Source organism: Haematobia irritans, chromosome 4 (assembly GCF_050003625.1).
Source record: "Haematobia irritans isolate KBUSLIRL chromosome 4, ASM5000362v1, whole genome shotgun sequence".
In the NCBI taxonomy this organism is placed as follows: domain Eukaryota; kingdom Metazoa; phylum Arthropoda; class Insecta; order Diptera; family Muscidae; genus Haematobia; species Haematobia irritans.
Window position 1 is genome coordinate 58,451,632 of NC_134400.1, and position 20,631 is coordinate 58,472,262.

General features: G+C 35.5%; 1 protein-coding gene across 4 annotated transcripts in view; it reads right to left on the reverse strand.

The window, feature by feature from the left end:
• Ca-alpha1D (Ca[2+]-channel protein alpha[[1]] subunit D) overlaps window positions 1-20,631 on the reverse strand; it is a 239,320-nt gene that overhangs the window by 21,448 nt on the left and 197,241 nt on the right. For all 4 annotated transcript variants that reach the window (XM_075304026.1, XM_075304023.1, XM_075304024.1 and 1 more), the window contains exons 18-20: window positions 7,367-7,513; window positions 5,587-6,058; window positions 5,180-5,317 (exon numbers count right to left, since the gene is read on the reverse strand). In XM_075304026.1, coding sequence (XP_075160141.1) covers window positions 5,180-5,317; window positions 5,587-6,058; window positions 7,367-7,513 — 757 coding nt within the window. The remainder of the gene's footprint in view (window positions 1-5,179; window positions 5,318-5,586; window positions 6,059-7,366; window positions 7,514-20,631) is intronic.

Consider the following 20,631-nt stretch of genomic DNA (forward strand, 5'->3'; position numbering starts at 1 on the left):
CGCGTGTAAATCGGTGAAATCGTTTATTTAAAAAATCAAATTAAATTTCTTTTTCAAGTTCAATTAGTGTAAAATTCAGGAAAAATATTCAGTTAGGCTTTCGCTTTTCCAAATCCGAATTGCCGGGCCTCACGCTTGACACCTGCCATCAGATTTTGTACAGCCACCTTGTCCACCTTCTTCGCCGCAGAAAGCCAGTTTGCCTTGAACTGCTGCTCGTCCTTAGCAGTTTTTTGGTCTTCTTTAGGTTCCGCTTGACAATAGCCCAGTATTTCTCAATTGGGCGGAGCTCTGGCGTGTTGGGAGGGTTCTTGTCCTTGGGAACCACCTGCACGTTGTTGGCGGCGTACCACTCCATGGCCTTTTTACCGTAATGGCAAGATGCCAAATCCGGCCAAAACAGTACCGAACAACCTATTTCTTCAGGAAAGGCAGCAGACGTTTATTCAAACACTCTTTCACGTAAATTTCTTGGTTGACAGTCCCGGAAGCTATGAAAATGCTGATTTTCAAGCCACAGGTACAGATGGCTTGCCAAACCAGATATTTCTTTGCGAACTTTGACAGTTTTATGTGCTTGAAAATATCTGCGACCTTTCCCCTTCCTTTTGCCGTATAAAACTCCTGTCCCGGAAGCTGCTTGTAGTCGGCTTTGACGTAGGTTTCGTCGTCCATTACCACGCAGTCAAACTTCGTCAGCATCGTCGTGTACAGCCTCCGGGATCGAGCTTTGGCCGTCGTATTTTGTTTATCATCGCGATTTGGAGTCACTACCTTCTTGTAAGTCGATAGTCCGGCTCGTTTTTTGGCTCGATGCACGGTTGTAGACGATACACCCAGCTTATTTGCGGCATCTCGGAGAGAGAGATTAGGGTTTCGCTTGAAACTACCGGCAACTCTCTTTGTCGTCTCAGCGGCTTCCGGTTTTCGATTTCCCCCCGATCCAGACTTCCTGGCTGTCGACAAACGTTCCCCAAACGCTTTAGTTACATTTGTAACGGTTGATTTGGCAACTTTTAGCGATTTTGCCAGCTTTGCGGGCGAGTAGCTCGGATTTTCGCGATGCGCGAGCAAAATTTTGATACGTTGCTTTTCTTGCTTGGACGGCATTTTGACAACTGAAGAGTTAATTCCAAAATCAAAATAGGAGCAACATTCTACACACTCACACCTTCAAAATGAGGGGTGCTCAGGTTTTTTAAATGCAAAATTGAAAGAAACACGTCAAGTTTATATTGACCAAATTTTGACCGTATCACCCTTTAATAAACATATGTTTTTATTTGTATTCCAACACAATTATATTTAAGGCACTTTGCTGCAAGCAAACAAATGTTTAGAAACTGGAACTAACTCTTTGGGCCCTTAAAAATATATACTTAGGGTGAAACATAACATGTTTTCACAGTACAAACAATTTGTGTTTGAAAAAATTCCGAACACATATATGTTTCAATCAGAATATGTTTGGGAGTATATATTACAGAGACGATCTTTTTGAGGGTGCACTCGTATAGATTTTGCGAGAAATTCGACTTTAGTATAATGTGTAACAGGTTGGCTGATAAGTCCCCGGTCTAACAAAGGAAAACACATTTTTTTTTGTCAAAATTCGTTTTTATTATTCAACATAGTTCCCTTCAAGAGCGATACAGCGATTATAACGACTTTCCAATTTTTTGATACCATTTTGGTAGTACTCCTTCGGTTTTGCCTCAAAATAGGCCTCAGTTTCGGCGATCACCTCTTCATTGCAGCCAAATTTTTTCCCTGCGAACATCCTTTTGAGGTCTGAGAACAAGAAAAAGTCGCTGGGGACCAGATCGGGAGAATACGGTGGGTGGGGAAGCAATTCGAAGCCCAATTCATGAATTTTTGCAATCGTTCTCAATGACTTGTGGCACGGTGCGTTGTCTTGGTGGAACAACACTTTTTTCTTCTTCATATGGGGCCGTTTTGTCGCGATTTCGACCTTCAAACCCTCCAATAACGCCATATAATAGTCATTGTTGATGGTTTTTCCCTTGTCAAGATAATCGATAAAAATTATTCCATGCGCATCCCAAAAACCAGAGGCCATTACTTTGCCAGCAGACTTGTGAGTCTTTCCACGCTTCGGAGACGGTTCACCGGTCGCTGTCCACTCAGCCGACTGTCGATTGAACTCAGGAGTGTAGTGATGGAGCCATGTTTCATCCATTATCACATATCGACGGAAAAACTCGAGTGTATTACGAGTTAACAGCTGCAAACACCGCTCAGAATCATCAGTCTCTGCTATCTCGATCAACTTCATTTTACGGTCATTCAAAATCATTTTGTGGATTTTTTTGATGTTTTCGTCGGTAACCACCTCTTTCGTCCACTGTGTTCACCGTTCTCCGTGCTCATTTCACCACGCTTGAATTTTGCATACCAATCAATTATTGTTGATTTCCCCTGGGGGCAGAGTCCGGAAACTCATTATCAAGCCAAGTTTTTGCTTCCACCGTATTTTTCCCCTTCAGAAAACAGTATTTTATCAAAACCTGAAATTCCATTTTTTCCATTTTTTTCACAATAACAAAAGCTGCTTCACAAAAGACGCTCTATCTCACAAACTAATTGACTTATAGACGTCAAATGTTGACACGAATCATTTGAAGGTTGGTACTATATAAAAATAATATGCATTTAATACTAGCGACTCCATTTATGTGTCAGACCGGGGACTTATCAGCCAACCTGTTACCTCGTTGGTATTTATATCGTTAGAATAAGGAAAGAATAGTTAAAATCTACGATAGTTTCTCTCACTGAGGAAAATTTAAATGGTAATCTGAAGAAAATATTGTCGTAAGGCCAAAGATTTCTGGTCGTTAAAATGCGAGTGCGATGTTTGCTAAGCACAGAAGACAAATATACCTGATATGAAGATTTTTTTCTTGAAATCGATAAACTTGTTAGTGAAGTCGTTTTGTTTTTATAGTTAAGTGATTCGACTTAAAAAAGTTTCTATTTACATGAAAGAAAAGTTTGTTGGACTAAGGCCAACTTTCAAAATTCTTCAAAATTAATAAAGCCGAAATTAGTTGACTTTTTGGACTACAAAGGTAAAATTGGTTTAAAAATGATTTATTTTAACCCTTTCGACGTTAAAATTGCCTATGGGCAACTTTTTGTATTTTGAGACTAACTGTCAGCGTTGTTTTTTGTTTGTTTATAAAACTGTAACGGTATCGAAAGTGTTCTCTTTAAGTTGAATTAAAAAACAGCTAATTTGGTTGTCATTTAGCAAGTTTATTCTCATTAATACGCACGCGGCCCAAGAAAAAATATTTGCGAATTTGGAAAACGGTTTTTATATATGAGATTTTTTCAAAAATTACATCAAAAGTATTGAACGTTTTTATTAAATCTGTTGTAGAACATATCAAATAAAATATTTGTGGAAGTCACATCTTAGAATTGCATAAAAACAACAAGTGAGAAATTTTTAAAATTAAAAAGTTGCCAGTGGGCAACTTTGGGCAAATGGTTAGTAAAATTACATATTTTTGTACATGGGACGCAGAGAAACAATGATATTAAACAAATTTTGACTGGGATGTCCCAGTGACGAAGAATGAGGCAATAATGTGGAAGATATATCTACAGTGCTGGGGAGGAATTTGAAAGGAATCGTAAAAAGGGAAGAAGCCATAGATATCAGCCTTCTTGGCAACTTACTGGTGGATTAGCACGAATATTGGCGCTTTACATACTTTGGTTTTTTTAGACCGCCAGTTAAACTGGCAGAACAAAAAGAAAACAAAACATGTTCGTGAATCACGCATGATTCACGCGAAGCCGTGAACGGGACTAAACAAAAAATTGTCGTGTGTGAGGAAAAATCAAATTGTGTTCGTGATTTGCGTGAGTAAAATTTCTCCAAAATCACGCTCACGATTAAAATTCACGTTCACGATCCAATTCATGCTCACGATAAAATTGTCGTTCAAGATAAAATTCACATTCATGTTAAGACAGAGACAAAAAAAAACACCCTCACGAACAAATTCACGTTCACGATTCAAGCTCACCGATTTTAATCACCCTCACGGATTTTATCACGCTTAAGATTTCAATAGCGTCCGTTGTTTGATTGTGAAACATATTTGAATTTTGCTGATGGTTCCGTCGTGAGTTATGAATGTTTCTTACTAATCAGTAACTACAGCGAGTCATGAGATTTGTCGTGAATCAAGCCAACTGTCGTGTTCCGAAAATTTTCCTGAGTCACGAGATTTGTTGTGAGTTACGAAAATTGTAGTGAATCATGCAGGAACGTGAGGCAAAAACTTTGTTCGTGCGTAAGTGTGTGCGAGTATAACTTTTCATTTCGTGAATTTGCGTGAACGTGAATTCCTACTCACATGGCGTGCGTCAGTACAAATATTTCTTCGTGAATGCGCGTGAGCGTAAATGAAATTTCACTCACGCGCACATCCAAGTATATATTTACTATAATTATAACAAAATATGTAAAAAAAAAAAACAAAATCCAATAAAACGTAATACGTCCATAATTACAAAACAAACCATTTTAGAGCCACAATTGCCCAAAGTTGCCCACAGGTAACATTTTCTACCGCCCAAACGAATGGGGGTGGCGACCCAAAATTTTGGCTGGACGGTTCTTAAATAACTTTCACATGATTAAGGGTATACAATTTTTTAGCGATATCTATAAAAATTCGGGGTCGAAAGGGTTAAAGACGTTTTTACTGAAGCATAGTATATTTAACCTCTACTTTAAGTCGAGTTTGGATTTGGAAATATATGTTGTAAGAGTTAAAGAACTATTTTTCATATCCTGTGAAAAAATCGAATAAGTTGTAATTTGACAAATATTCAAGTATTCAAAACTCAAATTTAAAAAAGAATCGTGTTTTCAATAAACCCTTGCTTTATATTCGTTTCTTCGGCTCGGAATCAATAACAAAATCATTGGTATAAAGATAAAATCTTTAGAACTGGAAAAGTTTTTTTTTAGTTTTGCGACGAACTTTTTTTTAGGTCGGAACGGAATTCCTGCAAATATTTCATTTCACGAATGTTGAATTCAATTTTTCTGCTTTTATAGACCATTAAGCAGACATATCGCTCTTAAAATTGACCGAAATCAATAAGTATTAGTTTTAATTGATATTCCGCTTACCTTATTTCTATTGCAGGATTGTCCATCGCAGCTGGCCAGAGCTTGTTCCTTCACTTTTATTTCACTGTAAACAATGTCAATGAAACTTCCTAGAACAATAATGAAATCGAACGTATTCCATGCGTCTCCAAAGTAATTCTGTTTAATAGAAAGAATTAAAAGTAGATGCAAGTAATTACAAAAACACTTTTTTTGCCTCCAACTAATTTTAATTGAAAATTCTTCAATCGTATCAATTAACAACATCAATTAAAAATTAATTATCCAATTAAAAACTGAATTGATACAATTAATTTATGTTTAACTGAAACAAATACATTTTATATATTTTTTTTTTAATTAATTTTTGTGATATTTTTTTCATATATCAATAACTTAGCTAAAACGTTCATTAATAAGATACCAACCTTAAACCTAAATGCTGCAAGTTTAAAAATAAATTCCAATGAGAAAACTGCTGTAAATATCATATTAAGGGCATCTAGAATTTCGGAATAGTAGTCCGGTTGCTTGTAGAATTTCATGGCTAGTGTAACCGTGTTTATCATAATCAACACAAAGATGGAATATTCAAATGAGGACGATGTCACAAACCACCAGACTTTATATTGTATACCGTGTTTCGGTATATAACGACGCACTGGCTTGGCTTTCAATGCGAATTCTATGCAGTTTCGCTGATTTTTGTCGAGGTCACAGTTTTTATATTCTTGTTCACCCTCATTCTGGAAGGTCACAATAACGAAACCGACGAAGATATTAACCATAAAGAAGGCTATGATGATAATGTAGATAATGTAATATGCTGCCACAATTGGTCTGAAATTATGGATGGGTCCTCCATCTTCCTGATTAGAGTCAATTGATACATATAACAGGCTAAAAAATATAAGATATTTGATTTATAGACAGATAATGAACACTTTAGATATTAAGATATTTTTATGTAAATCATAGATAGATATTTTATCCACGAACGAACTCGCAAAAACCATAATGATCGACGAGTTTCTTGAAATGGTTTATTTATACTTATATAAATTACATGCATTTTGCATTATTTTATATAAATAAAAAATATAGAACAGAAACTCGAGGTTCGAGTCACGGTAGCCGAAATATTTTTCTTGTGGGCACGGAATTTTCTTAAATATAATGTGTTAAAGAAAACATATAATAACCCACAAATTTCTTGTAAACATGTATATGTTTAGAGATGTCAGAGACATAGAGAGAATATAAAGAAAATAATAAAGCTGACGATGGAGAGAGTTTGCGATAAATATCAACGTAACATAACGCAGTGAGGGAATTAAATGAGAGCAACAGGATATTACTCTAATTGACAGACATATTTTGTAGTGTATGGGACTGGCTATTAAATGTAGCGTTGGCATATGATGTTTTGGCGATTAGCCTAATTGACAAATCGTACCATATGATCACTAAAATTGTAAAAAAACTATCAAGAATAGGCTGAAAAGGTTATTTTTTACATTTAAAATAAATTGGTATGAATATCAACCGAAAACAACACAATTGTATGTATTTGGTTAATAAAACATATTTTCTCGCTAAGCACCTTTGTCTTCTTCTTTCTTTTCTGAATTTTACGATACGTTTACATTTTTCTAACGTTGTGTAATCGTTTATATGGGTTGTCGTATGTTCAAAACAAACATCTGTCTCGTAACGGTGCGCTTACGGGCCGTTTCTGGATGCATAACCAGGCCTTTATATAAGTGACACATCACGTTTTGAAGCTCCGCCGCGAATCAACCGAGGTCGTAGTCCACTTCAAGATGAAATTCGTGCATGGCGGCCAAAACTAGTTGTTGTTGCGGAAACCATTGATGCTATGCGCCAACTGATAGTCCAAGATCGGCTTGTGACCTATCGTGAGATTGAGACAACCTTAGGCATTAGCGGGACCATTATATATTCAATACTGCATGAACATTTGACCCTCAAAATGTGTTCGTGTTGGATCCCGCACAATTTTTCAATCGCTCAAAAAAGGCTAGTGTCGATTGGTGGAAAGAAATGCTCCAAAAATACGACCGTGGTGCTTCGAAATACATATGACTTCGTGGCAGGTGATGAATCGTCGATTTACAAAAATCTGTCTTTTATATCATCTAAAATAGGGTTTACCATTTCCTGTACTAATTGAACTTTTTCACTTACCTTGGCCATCCTTCGAAAGTCGAAACTGTAAATAGTGTCAGCATAGCTTTTGCTACATCATCAAAGTGGAATTTGTTGTTTTTCCATTCTCTTTCCTTTAGTCGAGGCTTATTTATGTCTCCATTCTCATAAAACAAATAGGTGCCACTGAAAATTTTAAAATAATTTCATTATTATACACAATAAGGATGTGCACATTTAATGTACTAGAACAAAACAAAATTTTCGCTTAGTCCTCACAAACAATAAATTTATAAATTCTATATTTTAAAAACAGAAATGGCAAATAAAATGATGTGATTTTCAAACAAGTGTTCGCAAGGAACATGCCCCGATTTGTTTTAACTCGTCTTGGATTAGACATAAAAATACAAAAGTAAAACAGTTGAATTTTTAGGTAACAATCTGCGAACTCGATTGCCAAAACAAACCAAAGCATCAGTTTTTAACTGTCTGCTTAATTTTTTTCAAAGGAGATTTTTTTTAGTTTTGGGTACTATCAAGTAGTTAGAGCACGACTATAACAGTAAGCTTGAATTGAAATTGATTAGGTACACTCAAGAAAAAGTGAAACCTATTTCACTAAAGCCAATTTAACTTTATGTTAGTTAATGTAATTACTATGTTTGCAGAAATTTCCCTTTACTCCAATATTCTTTTTGCGTACGTTAGTTAAATGAACTAAGACAGGGGCAGTAAAACATTTGGCACTACATTCGTGCAATTTTAAACCCCAATTTTGTACTTCAAACTACAAAAATTTCTTAAACAAGTGAATAAAATTAATGATGTTTAATAAATTTTCTTGAATTTATCTAAAAATATTTACTTATTTTTGTGATATGTGTGTGATGTCAGCGTTTGTATACTGTTTAGTTAAAATTTCTACAAATAATCTAAATTTTCTAAAATTAACCAAAGATTTTTTTCCTGATGGGTTCACTGTTTTTTATGTTTATTATTCTATGATTTGCATTAAAGTTGCCTTTCTGCCACCCAAATATGATACAACTTGATGCAAAAATATTAAGTAAAATTTCAAAATAGTAGGGCGACTGCAGCAAATGTGATACATTAGTTTTTTTTTTATCTAACAATATACACGGAAAACACATTAGGCTCAAAATCTACTAAAAGTAGATTTGAAATCCCTTTTTTATAAGGCAAATGACATTTCAAATCTGGGTAAAATGGATTTTGGAAGTGTAATGTGAATGAGGTATAACAATATACACGGAAAACAAGTGTCTTGTAAATTACATGACCATTTTAACTTCCACATTAGTTCAAAAAATTTACTCTAGTATAGTTAATTTTTCGTAACCACAACGAAAATTAACTTAGTTGAAGGAAAACTTGTAATATTTCAGTATTTTTTTTAGTTCATTAACTACGAAATGGGAGAGATTATTCCTTAAATAAATTTCCAACACAGTAGTTAATGCATCGTTGATTGTATAATAAACAAGTAAGTATAGTAGAAAGTCGGGCGGGGCCGACTATATCATACCCTAAACCACCATTACAGAATTAGTAATCATAAGCATTTGTGGGGTAACATATAGGTCTGGGAGATAAACCACAGTTGCATATTTAAGAAAATTAAGGGGTACATGTCTATGGGTCCTTTGTGTCAATCTGACTATAGCTCATAGTCAATGTCGCCAGGGAAAATGTTCGGTTTACCCTACAAGGACAAACAAAGTTCCCTACTTTCCCATACATTCCCAAACAATTTTCCCTACTATATTTTTCGTTAAATTTAAAAAATTTTACAAAACAAAAATGGTTCTAAGTACTTTATTATCTCAAAACATGAATATTCAACGCATATAACTTAGAATATAAATTTGTATTACCACCACGGTTGCCACAGTTGGTAGAATTCTACCCAAATTAGTAATCTTTTTTGTTAAATCTCTATAAAAATAAAATTTTGGAAAAAGTTTCTATAAACAAATTTTTGTGAGAAATGTTTCTATAGAAATAAAATTTTAACAATAAATTCTATAGAAATAAAATTTTGAGAAAAGATTCCACAGAAATAAAATTTTGAGAAATTTTTTTATAGAAATAATATTTTGAAAAAAAATTCTATAGAAATACAATTTTGACAAAATGTTTTATAGAAATAAAATGTTGACAAAATTTTCTACAGGAATAAAGTTTACCACACATTGTTAAAGATCAAGCCTTGCCGGCTTCTAATTTCCTCCTCTAGAGCTACCAAAATGTAAAAATTATTACAAATTGTGTTGAGTGAAAATGTCCTACATTGTGGCCCTACGTCCCTACAGGACGCTAAATATTAGAAAAACCCTACATATAGGGAATTTCCCCTACTTCTAGCAACACTGGCTGTGTTGATATTGCGCCTACGGAGTTAGTATGCCTCTAATATTGAGCCCATTATTAAAAAAGAGAAAATCGTTAAATTAGTGTGGGTAATAAATACAAATTTGTAAACATCGAGCAATATTCTTATGTAAGAGCTACAAGTGTGTATAAGTACAATCGGCTAGTACATCAAAATTTGAAATTTGAGTAACATTGGTTAATAAATAAGAGTACTATGGCCAAATTTGGGAAAATCGAGCGATGCATATATATGGAAGCGATATCTAAATCTGAACCAATTTGCATAATATTTTGCGGGTTTGATTAATACCACAAAAGGTTACCTTGTAAGTAAGATCAGTTACGAAATGAGGCCTGTATGGTCAAACATAAGGTTATAAGGGTGAATTTTTCAAAATCGGGCGATACATATATGAGAGCTATATCTAAATTTTAACCGATTTCTATGAAATTTTGCCCATATAGTTAGTACTACAGAGGACTGGATCTAGCCAACTTTTAGTAAGATCGGATAATAAATAAGGGTTCTATGACCAAATTTAGAAAAATCGGGCTATACATATATATGGGAGCTATATCTAAATCTGAACCGATTTCGATGATTTTTTGCACATATAGTTAGTGCTACAGAAGACTACATTTAGCCAAATTTGGGTAAGATCGGTTGATAAATAAGGGTTTTATGGCCAAATTTAGAAAAACGGGCGGTACATATATATGGGAGCTATAGCTAAATCTGAACCGATTTCGATGATTTTTTGCACATATAGTTAGTGCTATAGAAGATTATATTTAGCCAACTTTGAGTAAGATCGGTTGATAAATAAAGGTTTTGTGGCCAAATTTTGGAAAATCGGGCGATACATATATATGAGAGCTATATCTAAATCTGAACCGATTTGGATGAAATTTTGCAGACTTGAAGGGCGATGGAAAAGATTACCTTTTGCAAATTTGGTGACGATCCGTTTGAAAAAACGCGCAACGTGACCCCATTTGTCGAAATCGGGCGATACATATATATGGGAGCTATATCTAAATTTGATCCGATTTCTTCCAAATTCAATAGCGTTCGTCCTTGTGCCCAAAAAACTCCCTGTACCAAATTTCATCAAAATCGGTTAATAATTGCGACCGGAATCCTGTGAACAACAAATACATGGAGAGACGGACGGACACCAAGCGCTAGATCGACTCAGGAGGTGATTCTGAGTCGATCGGTATATATTTTATGGGGTCTAAAATCAATATTTCTGGTAGGCACATTTTTTGGCCGATCAAACTTATTATACCCTGACCACTATGTGGTTTAGGGTATAAAAATACATAGGCAATATAAAAATCTACAAAATGTGGACAATTTACTAGAAAAATTAACTTAATTAATTAACTTGACCACATTACCGATTCGTACGATGGCTACCTACAGCTTATTCCCATTTTTACTGTAAGTTGGAGTATTTTCCCTCACATTGGAAATTTTAGATAAAGTGGAATAAAAAGTAGTTAATATAATCCTTGGCGGGGTATATGATTTTTTATAGATTCCTCGTAAATTTGGAATATATTTTACCTTAAGGTGAGTACTATGTTCGGGTTTTTCACCAAAACACTAAACTAAAAGTACAAAAATATGTATGAAGACGATTACATTTTGATCAAGTCTTACCAAATAATGGAAGGAAAAGATCCAAGGAATTAATTGCAAATAATTTTATATTTATATATTAATTAATTAAAACAAGTATATACGGCCGTAAGTTCGGCCAGGCCGAATCTTATGTACCCTCCACCATGGATTGCGTAGGAACGTCTACTAAAGGCTGTCATCCACAATCGAATTACTTGGGTTTCGATAACACTTGCCGATGGCAAGGTATCGTAAAACTTTTTAACACTGTCTTCTAAATTGTAAGTTAGTCCATAAGGGGTATATATTAAACAAAAAAAGGCCGATTAAACACGTATATAATTCAGTTTGACAAAATTTTCTATAGAAATAAAATTTTGACAAAATTTTCTATAGAAATAGAAACTTGACAAAATTTTCTATAGAAATAAAATGTTGACAAAATTTTCTATAAAAGTAAAATGTTGACAAAATTTTCTATAGCAATAAAATTTTGACAAAATTTTCTATAGAAATAAAATTTTGACAAAATTTTCTATGGAAATAAAATGTTGGCAAACATTGCTATAGAAATAAACTTTTTACAAAACTTTCTATAGAAATGAAATTTTGACAAAACTTTCTATAGTAATAAAATTTGACAATTTTTACATGGCTATTAGAGGCCATGTACTAACGAAATGTACCAAATTTCAACCGCATCGGATGACTTTTGCTCCTCCAAGAGGCTCCGGAGGTCAAATCTGGGGATCGGTTTATATGGGAGCTATATATAATTATGGACTGATATGGACCAATTTTTGCATGCTTGTTAGAGACCGTATACTAACATCAGGTACCCAATTTCAAACGGATCGGATGAATTTTGCCCCTCCAAGAGGCTCCGGAGGTCAAATCTGGGGATCGGTTTATATGGGAGCTATATATAATTATGGACCGATATGGACCAATTTTTGCATGGTTGTTAGAGACCATATACTAACACCACGTACTAAATTTCAATTGGATCGGATGAATTTTGCTCATCCAAGAGGCTCCAGAGTTCAAATCTGGGGATCGGTTTATATGGGAGCTATATATCATTATGGACCGATATGGACCAATTTTTGCATGCTTGTTAGAGACCGTATACTAACATCAGGTACCCAATTTCAAACGGATCGGATGAATTTTGCCCCTCCAAGAGGCTCCGGAGGTCAAATCTGGGGATCGGTTTATATGGGAGCTATATATAATTATGGACCGATATGGACCAGTTTTTGCATGGTTGTTAGAGACCATATACTAACACCACGTACCAAATTTCAATCGGGTAGGATGAAGTTTGCTCCTCCAAGAGGCTCCGGAGGTCAAATCTGGGGATCGGTTTATATGGGAGCTATATATATTTATGGGCCGATATGGACCAATTTTTTCATGGTTGTTAGAGACCGTATACTAACATCAGGTACCAAATTTCAACCGGATCGGATGAATTTTGCCCCTCCAAGAGGCTCCGAGGATCGGTTTATATGGGGGCTATATATAATTATGGACCGATATGGACCAATTTTTGCATGGTTGTTAGAGACCGTATACTTAGACCACGTACCAAATTTCAACCGGATCGGATGAATTTTGCTGCTCCGGAAGGCTCCGCAAGCCAAATTTGGGGATCGGTTTATATGGGGGCTATACGTAAACGTGGGCCGATATGGCCCATTTTCAATACCATCCGACCTACATCAATAACAACTACTTGTGCCAAGTTTCAAGTCGATAGCTAGTTTCGTTCGGAAGTTAGCGTGATTTCCACAGACGGACGGACAGCCGGACAGCCGGACAGACGGACAGACGGACGGACGGACGGACATGCTTAGATCGACTCAGAATTTCACCACGACCCAGAATATATATACTTTATGGGGTCTTAGAGCAATATTTCGATGTGTTACAAACGGAATGACAAAGTTAATATACCCCCATCCTATGGTGGAGGGTATAAAAAGTAACCGTGAAAACAAGCTGGTTTTCAGCTTGAAAACTGAACATAGTATTCAGCTTTATCCTGTAGATGGAATTCCAACTAATCAATAAATGTGCTACTGAAAATTAAGTGACAAGAGAGCAATGAAATCATGTGAGGGGGTTTGTAGAGACATTTTGTGTATATCTCGTATGAGTGTTTGTTATTGCGTCTTTTATGCTGTTGTTGGTTGTTTTGCTTTTAGAGACAGTGTGGATGAATTTCTGGAACGTTCCTTGTTTGTTGTTGGTATCTTTTGTGGTGATAGTTGTTTTGTTGCAAAAGCGAGATCAGAAAGGGATAGGGTGTGTGGAGTAGTTGTTTTCTTACTGCTTTTGTTTTCCTGTACTGTATGTATGTGTCCTTATATGACTATTTGTGTCTTCGAGTTTTATTGCAGCATTCAGTTCTTTTGATGCATTTATGGTGTGAACACGTGGTTTTTATTGAAAACAAAAAAATTGCGTGAAGTATTGGTATTCGTTAATGAAAATACTGTTACGAATGTGATATTTCTAGATATAAGTTTATTTAAATTATTTTCCGTTAATTTAAATTTAAAATTGTAACGATAAAATTACGTCATAACTTGTTAGAGTCATTTCTGTATTTTCTAGTACTTTCCCAAACATCTTTTGTGTTCTTAGTTTTCCAATCGTTCATTGTAAAAGCAACGCCTTTTGTTTTACTTATCGTTATAGTTGTAGTAATTATGCCTGCACGACATCTACCAGATAGTAGAATGCACTAGATTATTAGCCAAGACAATGAGCATAAGCCTAAAAGTATGTGTGCCATATCACCTGTACAATAACGCCCTATAGCAAATAAATCTAGAATAAAATGCTATAACTGTGATAAGGCTGGACATCTTTCCCGGGAATGTAAAGCGTGGCGTAAAACGTCGGGGTCAATCTCGCCATCTCCATTAAACAATAATCGTAATAAGGCGACCACAAAGCCAAGCGACTCAAATTTAAGTTTTGCGAATAATAGAAAAGGTGACAAACAAGTTATTGACCAAGCTTTGACTAGAAGGCATTGCAATCTAGAAAGCACACACTTCTCGAAAGCTGAACCAAAGGAGACAGTTGTAAATGTCAGGCAGTTACATATCGAATCTGGCACAGACTGGTCAATAGAGCAACGTAAAGATCCCATTCTGAGAAAAATTATTTCGGCAAAAGAAGAAAATAAGAGACTCAGCAGGAAAAACGTCGCAGCCGAGAGTCTACTTATGAAATCATATTGGGCTCAATGGGACAGTCTATGTCTGGTCAACGGAATCCTGCAACGTAAATGGGAAAGTGAAGATGGCAAGAATATCCGAAACTTGATAATCGTGCCAGATTCCAAAGTAAAGGATGTTTTGACGGAATGCCATAATGGACCTAGTGGAGGTCACTTAGGAATAACCAAAACAGCCGAGAAAGTGAAGCAACGATTCTACTGGGTTGGATGCCAGAAATCAATTGCTGAATGGGTGAAAAATTGTGAGAAGTTCATAAAGGCGAAAGGGTCAAGACGAAAAAGTAGAGGATAGCATTTACAATTAAGAAATCATTTAATATTGTTACGTTTTTATATTGAGGCGTATTTAATTACCCGATAATTAAAACACAGTTCTTTTCAAATAACGACAATCTACAATTTATTTGTTTAACTGATTGATTTCACTTATTTGCTCTACGATGTGTACTGCATAAACTTAAGCTTACGACTGACTTGACAGCTCTCTCCGCTAGGGGTTTATATACCGAGATATGACGATTTCGAATGCTCTCGCTAATTGGACTACAACCTTTTAGATTAATCTACTACTATCTGGTACACACATATTTATCGGCTTATGTTCATTGTCTTGGTTATCTAGAACATTCTATCGGGCGTTATTGTACAGGTGATATGGCACACATACTTTTAGGCTTATGCTCATTGTCTTGGCTAATTATCTAGTGCATTCTACTATCTGGTAGATGTCGTGCAGGCATAACATAAGTGATTATGGTCATATTACTACAATTATAACAATAAGTAAAACATAAGTTATACCACATCTGACACCAATTGTTACGTTTTTATATTGAGGCGTATTTAATTACTCGATAATTAAAACACAGTTCTTTTCAAATAACGACAATCTACAATTTATTTGTTTAACTGATTGGTTTCACTTATTTGCTCTACGATGTGTACTGTATAAACTTTAGCTTACGACTGACTTGACAGCTCTCTCCGCTAGGGGTTTATATACCGAGATATGACGATTTCGAATGTACTCGCTAATTGGCCTATGGTCATATTACTACAATTATAACAATAAGTAAAACAAAATGCGTTACTTTTACAATGAACGATTGGAAAACTAAGAACACAAAAGATGTTTAGGAAAGTACTAGAAAATAAAGAAATGACTCTAACAAGTTATGACGTAATTTTATCGTTACAATTTGAAATTTAAATTAACGGAAACTAATTTAAATAAACTTAAATCTAGAAATATCACATTCGTAACAATACAAACGATTTTCAAATGTTAGCACTTTTCTTCAATTGAACTGAAACAAAACTTTCCTCATTTATCGCTAGTTTAATAGCATTTTCCACATACTTTTCTTTTACTATTTGATATTTTCCCATGGATTCGAATTTTAGGTTTTAAATACGACCAGAGTTTAATTACTTCTCTTGCTCTCTCTCTCTCTCTTGAGAGAACTTCATTTAATTTATTGGAGCTACAATGACCTAATGTCCATATTTGTGCAACTGTAGTGTTCCCATAGAGGCATACAAGTTGGCCAATATCAAAGTGCCTTGAAAACTATGTTGAAGTTTTGGTTGACAACTTCAATACTACGAGTATTATAATGTGGTAGCAAAAAACGAGGTGAAGGTGTCACAAGAAGCCTTTGCAAATGTTTATCCAATTTTCTGGTCGTCCAACCAAACCAAATGACAGTCTAACCCAACTCTAACGTTTGTCCGTCTTTCCAACTGCATCGGGATCCATCAGTCTGGCCTGTCTTACTTGTCCACAGCGCTAAGACAAAAGTGGTGCACACGTGTTCGCCTGAATTCAAAACAGAAACACAAATTTTGTTCATTCATTCGGACATTCAAACAAATGTGAGCATAATGGAAATGAAAGAATAGCAATGGACGTTGCAGGCCCTTTCCCAGTAAGTAATTCTGGAAATCGATATGTCCTTGTGGTCATGGACTACTTCAGCAAGTGACCAGAAGTTTATGCCATTCCTAACCAAGAGGCGAAGACGATTGTAGATGTAGTCGACAAGAACTGGATATGTCGCTACGGTGTGCCGACCGAGATACACTCAGACCAAGGAAGAAATTTTGAATCTACCATATTCAAATAGATGTGTGACTCCCTTGGTATCAAGAAAACAATGACTACGCCATTGCATCCACAGTCTGATGGCATGGTAGAAAGGTTTAATCGCACCCTGGAAGAACATCTTCGAAAGGTGGTAGATAACGGCCAACGAGACTGGGACGAGCATATACCAAAGTTTTTGCTGTCGTATAGATCAGCCATACACGATTCTACGTCACGAACACCGGCCCAGGTTCTATTCGGAACGGAATTGAAGTTGCCCGGAGATTTGATATTCGGCGCTACACCCAATGAGCTCGCCATGGAAGAAACCAGTAACTAAAGGGTGATTTGTTAAGAGCTTGATAACTTTTTAAAAAAAAAAAACGCATAAAATTTGCAAAATCTCATCGGTTCTTTATTTGAAACGTTAGATTGGTCCATGACATTTACTTTTTGAAGATAATTTCATTTAAATGTTGACCGCGGCTGCGTCTTAGGTGGTCCATTCGGAAAGTCCAATTTTGGGCAACTTTTTCGAGCATTTCGGCCGGAATAGCCCGAATTTCTTCGGAAATGTTGTCTTCCAAAGCTGGAATAGTTGCTGGCTTATTTCTGTAGACTTTAGACTTGACGTAGCCCCACAAAAAATAGTCTAAAGGCGTCAAATCGCATGATCTTGGTGGCCAACTTACCGGTCCATTTCTTGAGATGAATTGTTCTCCGAAGTTTTCCCTCAAAATGGCCATAGAATCGCGAGCTGTGTGGCATGTAGCGCCATCTTGTTGAAACCACATGTCAACCAAGTTCAGTTCTTCCATTTTTGGCAACAAAAAGTTTGTTAGCATCGAACGATAGCGATCCCCATTCACCGTAACGTTGCGTCCAACAGCATCTTTGAAAAAATACGGTCCAATGATTCCACCAGCGTACAAACCACACCAAACAGTGCATTTTTCGGGATGCATGGGCAGTTCTTGAACGGCTTCCGGTTGCTCTTCACTCCAAATGCGGCAATTTTGCTTATTTACGTAGCCATTCAACCAGAAATGAGCCTCATCGCTGAACAAAATTTGTCGATAAAAAAGCGGATTTTCTGCCAACTTTTCTAGGGCCCATTCACTGAAAATTCGACGTTGTGGCAGATCGTAAGTCTATTCATGATGAAATGTCAAAGCATACTGAGCATCTTTCTCTTTGACACCATGTCTGAAATCCCACGTGATCTGTCAAATACTAATGCATGAAAATCCTAACCTCAAAAGAATCACCCTTTACATACCAAACACATTTGGTAAAGTTCACGAATCAGTGCGAAACAAAATAAAAATGGTTAGCAACAGGATGAAGGCGAGATATGATCGTGCAGCAAACACTGAGGGCTTTAAGGAAGGACAACTGGTTCTGCTATTTAACCCGCAATGAAAGAAAGGATTATGTCCTAAACTACAAACACAGTGGGAAGGCCCATATAAAGTCATCAAGAAGATCAATGATGTTGTATACCGCATTCAAAAAGACGACAGCCCAAGGTCAAAGATTAAAGTCGTTCACCTGGAACGTTTGGCTCCATACGGAACGGGTTCTGTGCCTATTTGGGACGAACAGGCTTTAGCGGGAGGCAGTGTTACGAATGTGATATTTCTAGATTTAAGTTTATTTAAATTAGTTTCCGTTAATTTAAATTTCAAATTGTAACCATAAAATTACGTCATAACTGGTTAGAGTCATTTCTTTATTTTCTAGTACTTTCCTAAACATCTTTTGTGTTCTTAGTTTTCCAATCGTTCATTGTAAAAGTAACGCCTTTTGTTTTACTTATTGTTATAATTGTAGTAATATTGTTATAATTATAGATAACCAATACAATGAACATAAGCCGATAAATATGTGTGTACCAGATAGTAGTAGATTAATCTAGAAGGTTGTAGGCCAATTAGCGAGAATATTCGAAATCGTCATATCTCGGCAAATAAGTGAAACCAATCAGTTAAACAAATAAATTGTAGATTGTCGTTATTTGAAAAGAACTGTGTTTTAATTATCGGGTAATTAAACACGCCTCAATATAAAAACGTAACAGTATTTATAGTTTTAATTATTTAACGAATATAACAACGAAAATAAACTAATTTTCAATCTGAAACCCGGACATAGGGGTAGTAGTCTTTTGGTGATGAAAACATTGTTACGACCGGACTAATTCTATTAGGGTCGAGAGGACTTCAAGTGCTCAAAGCCAAATTTGTTTTACATTCCGATATTATTAAGAGACCTAGTCTAGTGGCTCTTTGACTTTTTAATGTAACTCGGTATGGATGCAAATACATTCCTTTGTCGGAACTCTCGAATGTAGTTTCAAGTTACCACTCAATTATATGAGTTATCACTTCCTGTACTAAATAAAACATAAAATTTAAAGATAAAATATAGAGTTTTGAAAGTCAACAACTTCCACCCATCCTTACCACCCATAGGGGATTTAAAAAGAGTCCACTGTCTTGTTGCAATATGCCATCATGTTGTTGGAACCGCTCGACAATGATTGTTTCTTACACGGTATTTATAAATACAGTCCCTCATATGGCTTTCTTTAAAGTTAATACTTAAATGCACAAGAACACCGGTTCCTCCAATAAAATATGCAAAATGGTAAAAAATAACTTGCATAGCACATTTTTTAAATTTTTTGCGTTTTTTTTTGCAAAAAATAGTGGTTGTATCTTAAAAGATACAGCGCGCTTTAACCTAAGTTTTTTGTGTACAAATAAACAATTTGATTGTAGATAGATAGATAGATAATAGAGATATTTTTACACTACACAAATTTTTTGGCAACATCCCTTTTATTTCTGGTAAAACTTAATTATTCTCCAATTTGTAGGTTTTTGCATTTTCGGCCAAAATCTTATATCAATTTTCTTTCAAATTTGGGTTCAATTTGCCTGAAATTTGAAATCTAGAAGTATTTTAGGACCATAAAGATGTGTGCTGAAAATGGTGCTTATGGGTCTATGTTTTGGTATAGCCCCCACACTGAAAAAAATATTGTCGTGAGGTCAAAGATTTCATGTCTTTAAAATACGAATACAAATTTTGCTTAGCATAGAAGACGCATTTCTCTAAAATAAAGTTATTTTCCTTGTCCAAAAGTCGATAAACTTTTCAATGAAGTCGTATAGTCCTTATAATTAAGTGATTTGACTTAAAAATGGGTATCTTAACATGAAAGAAAAAAATTATAGGCTAAGGTCAACTTGACTTTAATAATTCTGAAAAATTCTTTAAATTTAACATAGCATAATTTCTACTGGAAGTCGAGTCCTAATTTGGAAAATAAAGTTGCCGTTAACTCGTTTTTAAAGGACTTTGATAGCATATGAAGAAAAAAAGCTGAGAAAGCGAAAAATTAAAATTTGCTTCCTAGAAGCAAGTACACAAAACCTAAATTTAAAAGAGAATTATGTCTTAAAAGTATCCTTACTTGTATTCTCCGCTTCTTTGACTCGGAATCAATACCAAATTTTTTAAAGTAAAGACAAAATCTTTGGAACCGAGTATGCTTTTTTCAGTGCATATAGAGCGATCTCCCGATTTTGCTTCTTGGGCGTCTAGAAACTGTATTTTCTATCCGATTTGCCTGAAATTGAAATTCTACAGGTATTTTAGGACCATAAATTGGTATGTCTAAAATGGGGTGTATCGGTCCATGTTTTGGTATAGCCCCCATCATAAGCGTAGGAAGGCTTCTGGGAAGGGGGCTTAGACCCCCCCAGAAAAAATTTACCCCCCCCCCCAGAATTTGAAAACCTATTTACGATTTGCATTTTTATAAAAATTAAACAAGTATATAAAACCGCACAAAGTTTCGCTAAAGACTTTCATGCACAATCGAATTACTTGGGTTGTGGTAGCAGTTGCCGATGGCAATGTTTGAA